General features: G+C 37.4%; 1 protein-coding gene across 3 annotated transcripts in view; it reads left to right on the top strand.

Moving 5' to 3' along the window:
• Nucleotides 1-19,788, top strand: part of RPS6KA6 (ribosomal protein S6 kinase A6) — a 188,686-nt gene that overhangs the window by 44,101 nt on the left and 124,797 nt on the right. For 2 of the 3 annotated variants that reach the window (XM_044235805.1, XM_044235806.1), the window contains exon 2: nucleotides 17,626-17,682. In XM_044235805.1, the coding sequence (XP_044091740.1) occupies nucleotides 17,626-17,682 (57 nt within the window). Of the gene's footprint in view, nucleotides 1-16,748; nucleotides 16,821-17,625; nucleotides 17,683-19,788 lie in introns of all 3 variants that reach the window. The other variant, XM_044235804.1, reaches the window with a different exon arrangement.

A 19,788-nucleotide genomic window follows, 5' to 3' on the forward strand; every position in this document is an offset into this window, starting at 1 on the left:
GCAGAGGCTCATAGAACAGATAGAAACACAACCTCAGTCTTCCTGTATAAAGGCCTATTTACTTAGCCTGGAGTTTCAGCCTAAGGAAATGTTTCTGGTTACCCACATATGTAGAGGCTAAGGGGGAATACCCAGGGAATGTAAGCAGAAAAGCACCATCTTGCACACCCCATTGGCTTTGCTACAGCTTGACTAGACTTCCCAGAAAAGACCTTATACACTCATCTGGAGCCCTGATTTTTGCAACTGTCATCCAGGGGACACCTCCAGATCACCTGGTCCAGAAGCCAACAGGAATTATGGTTAAGGCCCCACAGAACTGTATGTATTTACTTACATTAAAAGCTGTTTCCTGGGAGTCTGGCTTTCAGTAAGCCTGAAACTAGGTGCTAATTAGGGTTCATCCACTTGATTATTGACAGGTCATGACATATTTTCAGGAATCGAGGATATCAAGAATAAATCAGGTGGTTTAGATGGTCATAAATGTGCAAAAGATAACTAAGAGCTAGGACAAGGTTGAACAAGGATAATCACTTACTCAAAGCCACTTCTTTAAGGCTGAGAGAGGTGGCTGTTATACCTGATACATAGAAAAATACACAAAAATAAATTGAGGATACAGAGAAGTATGTTTCAAATGAAAGTAAAGGACAAAACCGCAGATAAAGACTTACTGTTATGGAGATAAGGAACCTACATGACAATTCAAATTAATGTTCACAAAGATGCTCACTGATTTTGAGGGAAGAATGGGTGAGCACAGAACTTCAGCAAAGAGATAGAAAACAAGTACCAAACAGAAGTCACAGAACTGAAGAATACATTAACTGCACTGAAAAATACATGAGAGTGGTTCAGTAGCAGACTAGATAAAATAGAAAGATAAGCTGGAAGGTGAGGCAATGGAAATCATCTGGATGGAGCAGGAAGAAGAAAACACAGTAAAAACAAATATGAAGGTAGCTTTAGAGACCTCTGGCAGAACATCAAGCAGAATAACATTCACATTATAGGGATCCCAGAAGGAGAAGAGAGTTAGAAAAAGGGGCAGAAAATTAATTTGTATAAATAATGTCTAAACATTCCCTAATGTAGGGAAGGAAACAGACATCTAGATCCAGGAATCCCAGAGAATTCCAAGTAGAATATATTCAAAGAGAGCCTCACCAAGACACATTGTAATTAAGATGTCTAAAGTTAAATATAAAGAAGAATCTTAAAAGCAGCAAGAGAAAAACAACTTGTTACATACAAAGGAAATCTCATAAAGTTGTCCTCAGATTTCTCAGCAGAAACATTTACAGCCAAACGGAATTTTGAAATGTCATATTCAAAGTGCTGAAAGGAAAAAAAATGCAAGTAAAAATATTCTACCCAGGAATATTATCACTGCAGCTTTGAAGGAAAGCTAAAGAGTGTTCCAGACAAGCAAAAGCTAATAGTTCATTACTTACTAAATCAGACTTATAAGAAATATCGAACTTCATTACTCTGAAAAGAAATGGCAGTAGTTAAGAACAAGAAAACATACAAAAGTAAAAATCTCATTGGAAAAAACATATATAGAGTTAAGGTAATGGTGAAGTCACTTGTAAATTTCTATAAAGATTAAAAGGGAAAAAACTGGTGAAATTAAAACTATGATCATTAGTTATGGGATTTATAAAATAAAAAGATGTTAAAAGTGACATCAAAACCATAAAATGTGGGGAGTAAAAATGTAGTTATGGAATGTGTTTAAATTTAGTTGCTATCAACTTAAAATAGACTTATATACATAGGATCATATATGTGAACCTCATGATAACCACAGTGCGAAATCTGATAAAGGAAGTTTTCACCTTTAATGTTTGTGAGGCTGGGGGCGCCTGGGTGGCTCAGTGGGTTAAAACCTCTGCCTTTGGCTCGGGTCATGATCCCAGGGTCCTGGGATGGAACCCCACATCAAGCTCTCTGCTCCGAGGGGAGCCTGCTTTCTCCTCTCTCTCTGCCTGCCTCTCTGCCTGCTTGTGATCTCTGTCTGTCAAATAAATAAATAAATAAAATCTTAAAAAAAAAAAAAAAAAACAACCCAGGTATTTAATATTTGTGAGACTGGGTCCTAGGCTCCCAGGGAAGTTATACTTCAGTATTTACCAAGATCAAAATGATTTGGCAAAACCTCAAAGCATGGGTTCTATTTCTGGCCCAATCACACATTATGCATCTGCTGCATTAAAGAAAATAACCAAAAAGGAGCTTTCTAAACACAAAAGATAAGACGAAGTCAGAAACTTCCTTGATTCCCTTAGATTAAAAGTCATACAGCCCAGCATATACTAGAAGCTAAAAATCTACAACTTGCTTAAATGTTCTTTGTGTAATAATTTGTAATGTTTATGTAAAAAATGTATATAACTGTACACTAAATGTTCCTACACTCAAGTAGTCTTTTCTTTGTAAGGGAGATTGTGTATACCAGACAGTCCTAACTTGAGCTCAAGTAAAACTAACTAACTTCCTTCCTTCCTTCCTTCCTTCCTTTTTCTTTCTTTCTTTTGTAGAAATTCTAAAAGGGTTATTTTGTGTCAATAAAAAAACACAAAATGTAGTGTAGGGAGTAAAAATGTAGACTTACGGAATATGTACAAATATAAGTTGCTATCAACTTAAAATGGACTTATTTATATAGAATCATATATGTGAACCTCCTGATAACCACAATGCAAAATTTTATAATAAGTACACTAAAGAAAGTGTAAAAGGAATCTACACATTAACACTAAAGAAATTCATCAAATCACAAGGAAAGAAAGAAAAAAAGAAGAAAGATCACAGGGGAATTACAAAAACAATCAAATCTTGGAACAAAATGGCAGTAGGTATGTACCTATCAATAATTACTTTAGAGGAAACAAGATGGCGGGGAAGTAGGAGGAGGTGCCATTTCAACTTGTACCCTAAAGTGAGCTAATTACCAACCAAAGAACTCTGATCACCCATGAAATCAGCCTGAGATTAGAATTACACACTTGGATATCTATGGGGGCAGAAGACGCCAGTGGGCAGGTAAAGCAGAGTGAGAACATCGGATGATAAACCAAAGGGGGAGGGAGCCACCAGAAGTGACCCATTGGAAAGAAATACCCTAATATGAGAGTGCCCTGCGATTGGGGATGAGCATTAACTTGGAGTCTGGTTGAAAGCACTCAAAAAGAGCAAAGGATCATGGGGGGAAATTGTGGGAATCGGGGTGGTTAGGGACAGGGGCTTAAGTCCCCGGACCCAGGACAGCCACCTCTGGCGCTGAGCTAGAGAGAGTGCAGCAAAGAAACCAGGTCTTGGTCCTGAGCCACCAGCACACCTGAGAGCGTCTGGGTGGCGGCTCCTGTGAGGGGCAGGGAGCCTCACCAGCCAGCTGGCAGAAACACAGCCTTATGCACTCTCCACCTGTGTGCCATGCTACCAGAGTCTGAGTCATGCCTCACACCTCTCCCTGAGAGAAGTGTGTGCAGGCGCCATTCAGCAGAACCACAGCCTTTTGCACTCTCCTCGCACCGCACTGCCAGAGTTTGAGTTGAGTCTCTCACCGCTCCCTGAGGTGCATGCAGGCGCCAGCCCACGATCTTTGGGACCTGGAGAGTCAGAGCACTCCCAGTCCGGACCAGTGGGAAAATCTCAGTGTATCGCTGCTTGGGACCTCTGATGGTTTGGAGCTGCCCAGACAGCCGCGGCTGTCGTGGTTTTGGGTACAAGCAGGAGTTCCTGTGTCACCAGAGACCATGACTGGGAACATGCTGTCAGTGGCCAAAGGGGAATTTATGTGCTCTGGAGCACCCAGAGGGGAACAGACTGAGGCTTCTCTCTGAGGGAGGTCTGAGTGCAGTTTGCTTTCTTCTAAAGCTCCATCAAAAACCATCAAAAGCTGCCAAGACGAGAGAAACAAAAAGCCTCCAGAGAACAAAAGCCTGAAAAACCGGTTTCCTCAGTTTCCTCAGTTCCTACCCCCTTGATGGGGGCAGGAGAACTTAACTCAGGGAAAAGTGACTGAAAAACCTTGAGGCAGGCCCCTCCCCCAGAAAGCCAACCAAAAAAAAAAAAAAAAAAAAAAAACCACTACTTCATAACTATGTCATAGATGCAACTTTTATTTTTATATTCATTCCCACTATTCTGGTTCATTTTTTTAATAGATAATTTTTAACATATTTACCATCACAGTGAGATTTCCAGTACATCAAATTCCGTAATAACCTTTTAACCTGAACTTTTTGATACATATACCTGTGTTTTACTTTTGCTTTTCTATTTTCTAATTTTTTTAATTTAATTTTGTGATTATTCTTTTTTATATTTGTTTATTAATATTCATGTAGAGTTAAATTTCATGGTAATCCCCTTTCCCCAATCAATGCTACCCCTATAGGTAAAACAGTTTTTAATACACCTTTATCTTAGTAAAGTTGAGTCCTTTAGCAAAGATACCAAGATACATCCAGGAAGAATCAAAATAACCTTCCTCGCCCACAGTGAGAGTTTATTTATTTATTTATTTATTTTTAAAAGATTTTCTTTGTTTTTTTGACAGACAGAGATCACAAGCAGGCAGAGAGGCAGGCAGAGAGGGAGGAAGGGAAGCAGGCTCCCTGCTGAGCAGAGAGCCCGATGCGGGCCTCGATCCCAGGACCATGGGATTATGACCTGAGCGAAAGGCAGAGGCTTAACCCACTGAGCCACCCAGGCGCCCCCACAGTGAGAATTTATAACAACTCTTCCATTCTTTTCTTCTGCCAGTGTTTCTGTGTATTTGTGTTTGTCCTGATAGTATATAAATTTTACACTTGGGGTTCTTTTTGACGAGGTTCTTTTTTTGTTTCGTTTAGTTTTTATATATATATATTTTTCTCTTGTCATCTACTTTTATCAGTCTTTTTTGTCTGTTTTTGTTACCTTGGGGCCCAGTTGGGCAGGGCCTTCTCGTTTATTTTATCTTTCTTTTTTATTCCTCTCTCTCTCTCTCTCTCCTTTCCCTCTCCTTCTCCCTCTTTTCCTTTTTTCGGTTGGATGAGGACTCTTGATTGCTCAGAAGCATTCCAGGGTTCACCTTGCCTGCACCAGGGTCGATACATTCAGCTACATCTGTTCAGCCATCTCTCACCAAAATAACTAGGAGGAGGAATACCCAACAGAAGAAAAACTCAGAGGTTGGGCCTTCTGCAACAGAGCTAATGGCTATGGATATAGACAATATGTTGGAAAGGGAATTCAGGCTAAAAATTATCCAGGCAATGGCTAGGTTGGAGAAAGCCATGGATGACAAAATGGAATTGATTAAGGCAGAAGTGAAAGCCACCAGGGGTGATGTTCACAATGTTCTCAGTGAGTTCCAATCTACTCTAAATTCTCTAAAAGCTAGGGTGACTGAGACAGAAGATAGAACTAGTGATCTGGAGGACAGAGAGAAATGATCAGGAGGAAGCCTGGAACAAACAGCTTAGAATCCACGAAAACAGGGAAATAAATGATGCCATGAAACGTTCCATCGTCAGAATTATTGGAATCCCTAAGGGGGAAGAGAAAGAAAGAAGACTAGAAGATATAGTTGAACAAATTCTCCAAGAAAATTTTCCCAGTCTTGCTAATGGAACCAGCATTCATATACTAGAGGCAGAATGGTCTTCCCCCAAGATTATAGAATCTAGAAAGACCTCAAGACACATGATAGTGAAAATGATGAATCATAATTGTAGCCAGCACCTCTTGAAAGCAGCTAGGACAAAGAAGTACCTTATATATAGAGGAAAGCCTATGAGAATGACATCAGACCTGTCCACAGAAACCTGACAAGTCAAAAAGGGTGAGAAAGACCTATTCAGGGCACTAAATGATAAGAACATGCAGCCAATAATACTTTATCCAGCAAGACTGAAATTCAAAATGGATGAAGAGATAGAGTTTCCAAGACCAGCAAGGTTTAAAAGAGTATGTGACCACCAAGCTGACACTGCGGGAAATATTAAAGGGGGGGGTCCTATAAAGGAGCAAAAATTCTTAGAATATCATTGAACAGAAATATATGGAGACAATCTACAGAAAGAAGGACTTCAAAGGTATTACAATGTCAATACAAACGTATCTCTCAATAATCACTCTCAATGTGAATGGCCGAAATGCGTCCATAAAACAACACAGGGTTGCAGATTGGATAAAATGACAGGACCCATCCATATGTTGTCTACAAGAGACCCATTTTGAACCTCAGGATACACCCAGACTGAATGCAAAGGGATGGAGAAGCATCTTTCATGCCAATGGGCCTCAAAAGAAGGATGGGGTAGTGATTCTCATATAAGATAAATTAGATTTTAAACTAAAGACTGTAGTCAGACATACAGAAGGACACTACATAATTCTTAAAGGGACTATCCACCAGAAAGATCTAACAATTGTGAATATTTATGCCCCCAATATGGGAGCAGCCAATTACATAAGAAAACTGTTAATCAAAGAGTCATGTTAGTATGAATACATTAATAATAGGAGATCAGAACATGCCTCTCTCAGAAATAGACAGATCATCAAAGCAGAAAATCAGTAAAGAAACAAGAGCATTGAATGACACGTTGTACCAGATGGACCTCATAGATATATACAGAACATTCCACCCTAAAACAACAGAATACTCATTCTTCTCAAGTGCACATGGAACCTTCTCCAGAATAGACCACATACTGGGTCACAAATCAGGACTCAACCGATACCAAAAGACCGAGATTATTCCCTGCACATTCTCAGATCACAATGCTTTGAAACTGGAGCTCAATCACAAGGAAAAGTTCTGAAGGAACTCAAACACCTGGAACCTAAAGACCACTTTGCTTCAGAATGCTTGGATCAACCAGGAGATCAAAAAAGGACTTAAGCAATTCATGGAAACCAATGAGAATGAGGACATTTCAGCCCAAAACCTATGGGATACAGCAAAGGCAATCCTAAGGGGGAAATACATAGCCATCCAAGCCTCCCTCAAAAAAAATTGAAAAATCCAGAATACACCAGCTGTGTTTACACCTTAAAGATTTGGAGAATCAACAAGAAATTAAGGAACTCCACACACAAGAAGGGAAATAATCAAGGTTAGAGCAGAGATCAATGAGATAGAAACTAGAGATACAGTAGAATGCATCAGTGAAACTAGAAGCTGGTTTTTTTTTTAAAAGAATAAGAATGATAAACCATTGGCCACACTAATCCAAAAGAAAAGAGAGAAAGCTCAAATTAATACAATTATGAATGAAAAGAGAGAGATCACAACTAACACCAAGGAGGTAGAAACAATCATCAGAAGTTATTATCAACAGTTATAAGCCAATAAGTTAAGCAACCTAGAAGAAATAGATGCATTTCTAGAAAAGTATAAACTTCCAAAATTGAACCCGGAAGAAATTAACATCCTGAATAGACCAATATCTAGTAACGAGATTGAACCAGTGATCAAAAACCTCCAAAAAAAAACGAGCCCAGGACCTGACGAATTCCTTGGGGAATTCTACCAAACTTTCAATGAAGAAATAACACCTATTCTCCTGAAGCTGTTTCAAAAAATTGAAGCAGAAGGAAAACTTCCTGACTCTTTCTATGATGCCAGCATTACCCTGATCCTCAAACCAGGCAAAGACCCCACCAAAACCGAAAATTTCAGACCAATATCCCTGATGAATATGGATGCTAAGATTCTCAACAAGATCCTAGCAAATAGGATCCAACAGCACATTAAAACGATCATCCACCATGACCAGGTGGGATTCATGCCTGGGTTGCAAGTTTGGTTCAACATTCGCAAATCAATCAGTGTGATAGAACAAATCAATAAGAGAAGAGAGAAGAGCCACATGGCCCTCTCACTTGATGGAGAAAAAGCATTTGACGAAATCCAGCATCCATTCCTGATTAAAACGTTTCAAAGTATAGGGATAGAGGGAACATTCCTGAACTTCATCAAATCTATGAAAGACCCACAGCAAACATCATCCTCAATGGGAAAAAGCTCACAGCCTTCCCGTTGAGATCAGGAACACGACAAGGATGCCCACTGTCACCACTCTTGTTCAACATAGTATATGTGCTGCAGAAGTGAGCACTTGTTCAACATAGTATTAGAAGTCCTAGCAAGAGCAATCAGACAACAAAGAGAAAGAAAAGGTATCCAAATTGGCAATGAGGAACTAAATCTCTCTTTGCAGATGACATGAGACTTTATATGGAAAACCCAAAAGGCTCTACCCCCAAACTACTAGAACTCATACAGCAATTCAGTAACGTGGCAGGATACAAAGTCAATGTACAGAAATCAGTGGCTTTCTTATACACTAACAATGAAAATACAGAAAGGGAAATTAGAGAATTGATTCCATTTACTATAGCACCAAGAACCATAAGATACCTGGGAATAAACCTAACCAAAGAGGTAAAGGATCTGTACTCAAGGAGCTACAGAACACTCATGAAGAAATCGAAGAAGACACAAAAATATGGAAGACCATTCCATGCTCTTGGATTGGAAGAATAAACATTGTTAAAATGTATATACTGCCTGGAGCAATCTATACCTTTAATACCATTTTGATCAAAATTCCACTGGTATTTTTCAAAGCCTGGAGCAAATAATCCTAAAATTTGTATGAAATTAGAAGAGACCCCGAATTGCTAAGGAAATGTTGAAAAAGAAAAACAAAACTGGCGGTGTCACGTTACCTGATTTCAAGCTTTACTACAAAGCTGTGATCACCAAGACAGCATGGTACTGGCATAAAAACAGACACATAGACCAGTGGAACAGAGTAGAGAGCCCAGAAATAGACCCTCAACTCTGTGGTCAAATAATCTTCAACAAAGTAGGAAAAAATGTACAGTGGAAAAAAGACAGTCTCTTCAATAAATGGTGTTGGGAAAACAGCTATATGTACAAGAATGAAATTCGACCATTCTCTTATATCATACACAAAGATAAACTTGAAATGGATAAAAGACCTCAACGTGAGACAGGTATCCATCAGAATCCTAGAGGAGAACATAGACAGTAGCCTCTTTGATATCAGCCACAGCAACTTCTTTCAAGATATGTCTCCAAAGGCAAAGGAAACAAAAACAAAGATGAACTTTTGGGACTTCATCAAGATCAAAAGCTGCTGCACAGCAAAGGAAACAGTCAACAAAACAAAGAGGTAACCCACGGAATGGGAGAAGATATTTGCAAATAACACTACAGACAAGGGGCTGATATCCAGGATCTATAAAGAACTTCTCAAACCCAACCCACACAAAACAGATAATCACGTCAAAAAATGGGCAGAAGACACGAACAGACACTTCTCCAAGGGAGACATGCAAATGGCTATCAGACACATGAAAAAATGTTCATCATCACTCACCATCAGGGAGATTCAAATTAAAACCACATTGAGAAAATAATGAATACTGTTTTTCTGAAAATAAATAAATTGGGGGAAAAAAAAAACATATTGAGATACCATCTTACATCAGTTAGAATGGCCAAAATTAGCAAGACAGGAAACAACGTGTGTTGGAGAGGATGTGGAGAAAGGGGAACCCTCTTATACTGTTGGTGGTAATGCAAGTTGGAGCAGCCACTTTGGAAAACAGTCTGGAGATTCCTTAAGAAGTTAAAAGTAGAGCTTCCCTATGAGCCTACAATTGCACTACTGGGTATTTAACCCAATGATACAGATGTAGTGAAAAGGAGGGCCATCTGTACCCCAATGTTTATAGCAGCAATGGCCATGGTCGCCAAACTGTGGAAAGAACCAAGATGCCCTTCAACGGACAAATGGATAAGGAAGATGTGGTCCATATCTAGTATGGAGTATTATGCCTCCATCGGAAAGGATGAATAGCCAACTTCTGTATCAACATGGACGGGACTGGAGGAGATTGTGCTGAGTGAAATAAGTCAAGGAGAGAGAGTCAATTATCATATGGTTTCACTTATTTGTGGAGCATAACAAATAACACAGAGGACATAGGGAGATGGAGAGGACTATGGACTCTGAAAAACAACCTGAGCGTTTTGAAGGGGCGGATGGTGGGAGGTTGGGGGAGCCAGGTGGTGGGTATTATAGAGGGCACGTATTGCATGAAGCACTGGATGTGGTGCATAAACAATGAATTCTGTTACACTGTAAATAAGTTAAATAAAAATAATAATTACTTTAAATGTAAATGGACTAACTCCTCTAATCAAAAAAAAAATAGGAGTGGCTGAATGTGTTAAAAAAGCAAAAAACACAAATCAAAAAGACATATCTATATACTCGATATATACTTGAGAGGTAGGGACTCACAAAGACTGAAAGTGAAAGGATAGGAAAATATTTTTCATGGAAATGGAAATGAAAAGAAAGGTGTTATAGGTACATTCATATCAGACAAAAGAGACTTTGAAACAAAGATTATAGTGAACAACAAAGGAAAGACTCTACAAAATGAAAAAGTGGTCAAGAAGATCCAATACTTAAAAATATATATGCATCCAAGTTTGGAGCACCAAAATATTTAAAAGCAGGTATTATCAGGGAGAAATTATTAAATGAAAAAACTGACATCAATACAATAATAGTAGGGATTTTAACCTGCCAGTTACGTCAATGGATAGATCATATCCAGACATATATGAAACCTTGTTTCAGTAAGAAAATAATTGATCTTCAATGATCATTAGACTAGATGGACTTTAAGAGATATGTATTGGGAGAGAACATTCCATCTAAAAGCAACAGAATATATATTTTCTGAAGTGCACATGGAACATTCTCCCAGATAGATTACATATGAGGCTACAAAACAAGTCTCAATAAATCAAAGAAGGATGGAATATATGAAGCATCTTTTCTAATGACAGTTTTATGAATCTAAAAATTAATTACAAAAAAAGGTGGAAAAACTACAAATACATGGAGATTAAACATGTTACTGGACAACTACAGGGCCATAGGAAAAAAAATAAAAGAGAAATAAAAAAATCTTGAGATTAGTGAAAACAGAAATATTATATACCAAAATCAATCAGATGCAGCAAAGAACTAAGAGGGAAAGTTATAGCAGTAAAGGCCTACCCCTAGAAAAGAGAAATCTCCAGTAAGCAATTTGACTTTATACCTAAATAAACTAGATAAAAATCCCAAAATTAGTAGAAGGAAGGAAATAATAGAGGGAATAAATGAAATTGATATGAAAAAGATAACACAAAAGATCAATTAAAAGCTGATTCTTTGAATAGATAAAATAAATTAAAACTTTAGACTTGCCAACAAAAAGAGTGGGCTCAAGTAAGAAAAATCAGAAATGAAAGAAAAGCTGTAGGTGTTAACATAGAAATAAAAAGGTGATAAGAGATTATTATGAAAAATTATAATAAGATCAGCTTCAAACTGATGCCAACACCAGACACATAGACTTAAAAATATTATAGGCCAATATCCCTAATGGAATGGGATGCCAAAGACCTCAGCCAAATATTAGAAAAAGAATTCAATAATACATTAAAAGGACTATATGGGGAGCTTGATTGGCACAGTCAATTGAGTGTCTGATTCCTGGTTTCTGCTCAGGTCATGATCTCGTGGTCATAGAATTGAGCCCTGTGTCCAGCTCCATGCTCTGTGCAGAGTCTGCTTAAGACTCTCCTTCTCTGCCTCTGTCTCTCTCAAATAAATCTTTGGGATGCCTCGGTGGCTCAGTTGGTTAAGCATCTGCCTTCAGCTCAGGTCATTATCCCAGGGTTCTGGGATTGAATCTCAGCTCCTTGCTTTGGCTCAGGTCATGGTCTTGGAGTCCTTTGATCATACTCCATGTTAGACTCTCCATTCTGGGAGAGTGTGCTGGTCCCTCTGCCCCTTCCTTTGCTCCTGCTTTCAGTTTCTCTCTCAAATAAATAAAATCTTAAACACACACACACACACACGGCTTTTACATCATGACCACATGGAATTGGTTCTAAGGATGCATGGATGATTCTGTATCTATAAATAAATTAACATAATAAACTGCATTAATGTAATGAAAGATAAAAATATGATCCTCTCGGTAGATGCAGAAAAACATTTGACAAAATTCAACATTGATTTATGATAACCCTCAACAACATGGGCATAGAGGGTATGTGCCTCAATATAATAAAGGCCATATATGACCAAATGACAGGTAATACTCAGCAGTGAAAAGTTGAAAGCTTTTCCCTTAAGATCAGGAATATGACAAAAGATGTCTATTATCCTTACTTTTTTTTTCTTAAAGATTTTATTTATTCATTTGACAGACAGAGATCACAAGCAGGCAGAGAGGCAGGCAGAGAGAGAGAAAGGGAAGCAGGCTCCCTGCCAAGCAGAGAGCCGGACGTGGGGCTCGATCCCAGGACCCGGGGATCATGACCCGAGCCAAAGGCAGAAGCTTCAACCCACTGAGCCACCCAGGCGCCCCTATCCTTACTTTTATTCAATACAGTATTGGAAATTCTAACCACAGTGAGTAGGCGAGTAAAAGAAATAAAAACATTCATATCAGTAAGAAAGAAATGAAACTGTCACTATTTGTAGATGACATGGTACGATAAATAGAAAACCTTAAAGACTCCACCACAAAACTAACAGAGCTAATAAGAAAGAAATCAAGGAAACAACTCTATTTTCAGTTGCACCAAAATGAATAATACAGGAATAAATTAAACCAAAGAGGTGAAGACCTGTACACTGAAAAATAACAGGTATTCATGAAAGCAATTGAAGGAACAAACGGAAAGACATTCTATGCTCATGGATTGGAAGAATTAATGTTATTAAACTGTCCAAACTACCCCAGATAAACTGTAGATTCAATGTAGTCCCTAATAAAATTACACTGAAATTTTTTACAGAACTAAAACAAGTAATTCTAAGATCTGTATAGAACCACAAAACCCTGAATAGCCAAAACAGTCTTGAGAAAGAACAATGCTGGATGTATCATGAACCCTGCACCCTGATTTTATTTTATTTTATTTATTTATTTAATTTTATATTTTTCCCACCTATGAGAGAGAGAGAGAAAACGAGTGGTGGGGAGGCGCAGAGGGAGAGAAAGAGAAAGAAACTGACTCCCCGCTGAGTAGGAAGGCCACACAGGGCTTGATCCCAGGACCTGGATATCATGACCTGAGTCAAAGGCAGATGCTTAACTGACTGAGCCACCTAAGTGCCCTCATGCACCCTGGTTTTAAACTGTATTACAAATCTCTAGTAGTCAAAACCGCATGGTATTGGCATAAAACACACATTGATCAATGGAATAGAATAGTGAATACAGAAATAAAAGCACCAATATATAGTCTATTTAAAATGGTGTTGCTAAACTTGACAGCTACATCCAAAGAATGAAAGTGGGACACTCTCTTGCACTCTATACAAAATTAACTCAAAATGGAATAGAAACTTGGCTATAAGACTAGACACCACAAAAATCCTAGAAGAAAACTTTGATGATAATCTCTTTGATCAATCAGTTTTAGCAATATGTTTTTTGGATGTGACTCCAAAGGCAAGGGAAGCAAAAGCAAAAATAAACAGATGGGTCTACTTCAAACTAAAAGTTTCTGCACAGCAAAGGAGAAACAACAAAAAATGAAAAAAGAAAAAACCTATTGAAAGGAAAACATTTACAAATCATATAACTGGTAAGGAATTAATATCCAAAATATAGAAGAGCTCCCACAACTCAATTACAAAACCAAACCAAACCAAATCAAACCAAACCAAACCAAAACAGTTTTTAAAATGGTCAATAAAGCATGCACCTCCTAATCTTGACATTGTAAATTCAAGCCCCATGTTGGGTGTAGAGATTACTTAAGAAATAAAATCTCAAAAAATTTTAAAAAGACGCACAGAGGATCTCAATAGACATTTTAACAAAGAAGATATACTAATGCCCAAAAGGTATATGAAAATATTCTCAACATCACTAATTCAGCAGGAAATTGCAAATCAATACCATAGAAATATTTCCTAACACCTGTGGGGATGGCTGTTGTTAAAAAGATACCCAGTGTTAGGGAGAATGTGGGAAAAAAAACAGAAACCTCATGTACTTTTTGGTGAGAATATATATGGGTGCTGGATTTATGGAAAATAGTACTGAGGTTTTTCAAAAAATTAAAAATAGATATACTGTAGGTAGGATCCAACAATTGCACCACTGGGCAATGTTGCAAAGAAAATGGAAACATAATCCATAAAGATATTTCGACTTCTGTGTTTACTGCAGTTTACTGCAGCATTATTTCAATAGGCAAGGTATGGGAGCAACCTAAGTGTCCACTGATGATGAATGGATAAACAAGAAGTCATGTGTGTATGTATTGTATACACACACACACACACACACACACAATAGAATATTACTCATCCATGAAAAAGGGATGAAATACTATCATTTGCAACAGCATGAATTGAGCTTAGGGGTATTATACTAAATGAAATAAGTCAGACACAGAAAGACAAATACTGCATGATGTACATGTGGAATAAAAATAAACAAAACCCAGATTCATGATACAGAGAACAGATTGGTGGTTGCCAGAATGATAGGGCATTGGGGAGGTGTAATTTTTGCAGGAAATTAAGAAGTACCAACTTCCAGTTATAAAACAATTAGGTCATGTGTATACAATGTATAGCTTAGGATATATAATCAGTAACATATTAAATTTGTAAGATGGTAGCTAGACTTATTTTGGTAACTATCTTACAATGTATGTGAATGTGAACTCACTATGTTATACAGCTGAAAATAATGTACTTTATGTCAGTTATATCATAAAAACTAAAACATTTATACACAACAGAATATTCGTGTATTTCTAGATATGCACAGCTATTGCCACAGTTTTAGAACTTTATCGCATCATAAAGAAACATTTTACCCTTTATCTGTTACCCCCATTTCCTTATCCCATACCCCTAAGCAACTAGTTTACTTTTTGTCTCAATAGATTATTCTCTTTTCAAAATTTATATGAATAGATTTGTCATTATTTAAGTAATTCTGTATGTCTTTTTTTCTGGGATGTTAATGATGTGGATTTTAGATCTTCTCACATTCCACATTCCACATGTCTCTAAGGCTCTGTTCATTTGCTTTTCTTTTTTTTTTCTTTTTTTTAAAGATTATTTATTTATTTATTTGACAAAGAGAGAGCGAGAGAGGGAACACAAGCAGGGGGAGTGGGAGAGGGAGAAGCAGGCTTCCTGCTCATCAGGGAGCCCGATACAGGGCTCCATCCCAGGATCCTGGGATCATGACCTGAGCTGAAGGCAAACGCTTTAATGACTGAGCCACCCAGGCACCCCTGTTCATTTGCTTTTAATCATTTTCATTTTCAATATCAGTTGGTCTTTCTCTTTAAGATTTTGTTTATTTGCCAGAGATAGAGCAAGAGCGCACAAGCAGGGAGAGTGGCAGGCAAAAGGAGAAGCAGGCTCCCTGCTGAGGTAGGAGCCCAGTGTTAGACTCAATCCTAGCACCCTGGGATCATGACCTGAGTTAAGTGAAGACACTTAACTGACTGAGCCACCCAGGCATCCCCATTTTTCATTTTCTTCTTCATATTGGTTCATTTCTGTTGCTCTATCTTCAAGTTGACTATTTTTTCTGCCATCTCCATTTTCTTATTGAGGCAATCCAGTATTTTTAAAAATCAGCACGGGGTGTTGTGCATAAACAATGAATCTTGGAACACTGCATCAAAAACTAATGATGTATTTTATGGTGACTAACATAACATAGTAAAAAAAACATTATTTTTGTCCAAAATTATTTACATTTTTTTTTAAAGATTTCATTTGTGTATTTGACAGAGAGAGATCACAAGTAGACAGAGAGGCAGGCAGAGAGAGAGAGGGAAGCAGGCTCTCTGCTGAGCAGAGAGCCTGATGCGGGACTTGATCCCAGGACCCTGAGATCATGACCTGAGCCAAGGGCAGTGGCTTAACCCACTGAGCCACCCAGGTGCCCTACATTTGTTTTTTATGGTTAATATTTTTTGCTGATAACTTTATCATTCTGTTCATGTATTTTTTCATCTTTATTTTTATTTTTATTTATTTGTTTTAATTTATTTATTTGACAGAGAGAGGGGGAGAGGGAATACAAGCAGGGGGATTCGGAGAGGGAGAAACAGGCTTCCTGCTGCCAAGCAGGGAGCCTGATAAGGGGCTTGATCCCAGGACCCTGGGATCATGACCTGAGCTGAAGCCAGACGCTTTAATGACTGAGCCACCCAGGTGCTTCTGAAGTATGTTTATTTTAACCAAAGAGCCTAGTTATAATAGCTGCATGATCTTTGTCAGGTATTTCATCAGAGTTATCCTGGAATTGATGCCCATTAATTTTGACTGTTTAAGTATACAATCTGCCTGATTAGATTCAAGTTCTCTCACCCTCTCTGTGTGACAGTTCCAACATTAATTATGTCTTCAGATAATTTGGGTCAGAACTCTCCATGTCCTAATTTAGTAGTTAGTTTTAGGCCTGATCAGTGGTTTATGTTGCAGTTCATTTTTCAAGCCCTTTGATAGGCTTCTTTGATTCTGTTCCACACACATGCAGTTTGTGATTGAGACCAGGAATTGTGTCTGTTAAGATGCAGAATTAGGGGATCTCCTTTTCCCGTTGTATCTTTTCCATGATGTATTCTGTGGATTCTCCAATTCCCATAGGTTCTTTATCCTGATTCTTCCAACCAGAACGGAGCTTCTCTCAGAGTTTTAGTCTTTCAAGATGTCACACAGGTTTGTACTGTTAGGGCTGCCCTTGGGATGAAGTGAAGGAGAGCATGAAAAAGATAACAGGAAATACCTCCCCTCACACTTTTTTTTTAAATCACATGAGCCTCTTTTCCTGGTCATTTTGATCAGATACATTTTCTCTTGATTGGGGCTTGCCTTGGAGCAGGACTAGGAGTCAAAAGAGAAAAAAATTGGGGAAAAAACCCTTTAATTCTTATGTTCACCAGCTTAAAATTGTGTCTTTTACTGTTCCTTTTTCCAGAAATGAGGTTTTTCTTGGAAATATTTTTCATACTCACAGTGGAGTTCCATGAATCAGTCAGTCTCTTCTAGGGTCAAAGTCAAGAGATAACGTTTTGAAATAAACCCAGGAAACTCAACATAGTGCTGGTTGTTCTTTGAACTTTGTCCTCCCCCCCAATATGCTTGCTGTTATTTAATTTTCAGAGTCCTCCCATAGTTCTGCCCATTTTTAATTGAACTTTTTTTTTTTTTTGGTGTTTAGCTGGGGACATAGGTCAAGCACAAATGTCATATGTTTACTGTATGTTAATAAATCATAGCAAAGCTCTAAATAATATGAGATGAAAATACAGTTCTGAAAGTTAAGGATTCTCAAGAACAATCTGGAAACCATATTAATAATACTCCTTTTCTAAATACCTTCTATGTGTTGTTTGACATTTTGTGTTTCAGTAACTGTAGATCTTGCTAAATCATGATGGGAAATGCCTGGGGTTCTATTATTCCTAGTTCTTACCCTTGTTATAGTAATCCCAAACTTCAGTTTTTGAACAATATTTTTCAGGTGGATGGTCTTCAGATTGTTGATGAGCCGATGGAAGAAGAAGCAGATTCTTGCCAAGTAAGTACTTTCTTTAACAGACTGTGCTGCATTTTTAAGATAAAAGGAAAGAGAATAATCATCTGTCACTTAAGGAGAAAATCATTTGTCAATTAAAGAAATTTAGATAAGTTAATAATAAGCAAATTCAATTACTAATAAAACAATAGTTTAAAATACAGTTTTTTGTCAGAAACATTTATATGAAAATTTTAAATCTTTTCAACTTTATTGATGTATAATCTATATGCCATGTAATTTGCCCATCTTAAGTGTAATAATGAGTGAAATTTTTACTTGCTAGTATATGAGTAACTGCATTACTTAAATACAGAATCCTCTGTAAATAAGATTACCTTCAACTTTAGGTTAGAAAAGAGATCTAGTGCAGAAATATTTGACCTGAGGCCATTTAAAATGTATTTTCTGGCTTTGAAAAAATATTACATCTAAATTATTTCAGAATTTTCTAACTAGTTTTATTTTAATTTACTTTATTTTATTTTAAAGACTTTTTATTTGTTTGACAGAGAGAGAGAGAGTGAGGGAGAAAAAAAGCAGGCTCCCCAATGAATAGGGAGCCTGATGCAAGACTTGATACCAGGACCATGGGATCATGACCTGCACTAAAAGCAGATGCTTAACTGACTGAGCCACCCAGGGGCCCTTCTAACTAGTTTTAAAAACCATTTGACTACTAGGCCATTCTATGCCAGGCCTATGTACTAGTCCCTTGTCCTACGAGTTCTAGTTTTATAGAAGAGTGTTCTTAAGATTTTAAGAAGGTCTAAGTTGTACATCCACGTTTATTTTGTTATTTTATTATTATTATTTCAATAATATTTTCCTGGAATTATAGATTGTTTAAGCTGGAAGGAGCCTCAGAGACAATATTTTTTAATAATCCCATTGTATAGGTAAATCTGTTGAGACCTGGAGAGGTTATGATACATACTTGTTTGTCAAGTTAATAAGTAGCAGAAGTGAGACTTATGACCCAGTGTGCATCATGTTAAGTCATTTGTGTATTGTGTAGACAAAAAAGAAGTGGAAAATAAGAAAAACATAATCCTCCTCTTATTTAGTTGTGGATAAAATCAACCTTGATGTCCTTTTTTTCCCCCCGAAACTGGTTTAAAAGATGATTTTTTCAGATAGGACCAGCAGAGTTATTTAAATTGGGTTTCTCCAAGATTCTTTGAAATATTCTTTGTAAAAATGCACTACCTCTGTAGGTTGTCATGATGTAACAGTAACCTTAGTTCTGGTTAATAGATAAAATGTCATTATTTCTATTGTAATTTACTTAATATAAATGACTTGTGTTAATTTTGAATTTAAATGTAAGCTTCTATCAAAATCATCTAAAGTTTTCTCTACAGATCATATGTACTAAGAGGCATAGTATTTACATTAGTAGTTTATAAAAGATAAAGTGTAGGAAAATACAAAAACAGTGGGGAATGGTATATTTGAGAATCAATAAATTGATAGAGAAATACTATGCCCCATACTACAGGGGCAAAAAAATGTATGTGTGTGCATGTGCACATATGTACATGTGTAGCCAACATAAACACATAGATATATATAGAGGGTTATTGTCAAATATTTACCTTCCCAGTTTAAAAAAAAATCAGGAAGTATACTTTTAATGGAAAGACAATAAAAATATACAGTGATGATGCTAATGTGATCTAAATTACTCACCTTCAGTGGTTAGAAAGGGAAATCTGAAGATTTGGAGAATCAGTGACCTAGAATCACTTCTAAAGATTTTAGTTTTTTTATATATTTTTATTTATTTATTTGAGTTGGCAGAGAGCACAGAAGCAGGGGGAATAGCAAGCAGAAGGAAAGGAGAAGCAGGCTTCCTGCTGAGCAGGGAGCCTGATGTGGGGCTCAATCCGAGGACCCCGGTATCATGACCTGAGCCAAAGACAGATGCTTAACTGACTGAGCCACCCAGGTGCTCCAGGATGTGATTTAGTTTATAGCCTGAGTTATATGAACTTAAAACAAAGTACATTTTCTGTGTGATGATTTAGGTACTCATTTGATGTCAGTTAAATTATGAGTGATAAGAAACACTAAACATAAATTTATCTCTTTGTTTAATGTTTTTCA

This window comes from Neovison vison, chromosome X (genome assembly GCF_020171115.1).
Source record: "Neovison vison isolate M4711 chromosome X, ASM_NN_V1, whole genome shotgun sequence".
Lineage (NCBI taxonomy): Eukaryota > Metazoa > Chordata > Mammalia > Carnivora > Mustelidae > Neogale > Neogale vison.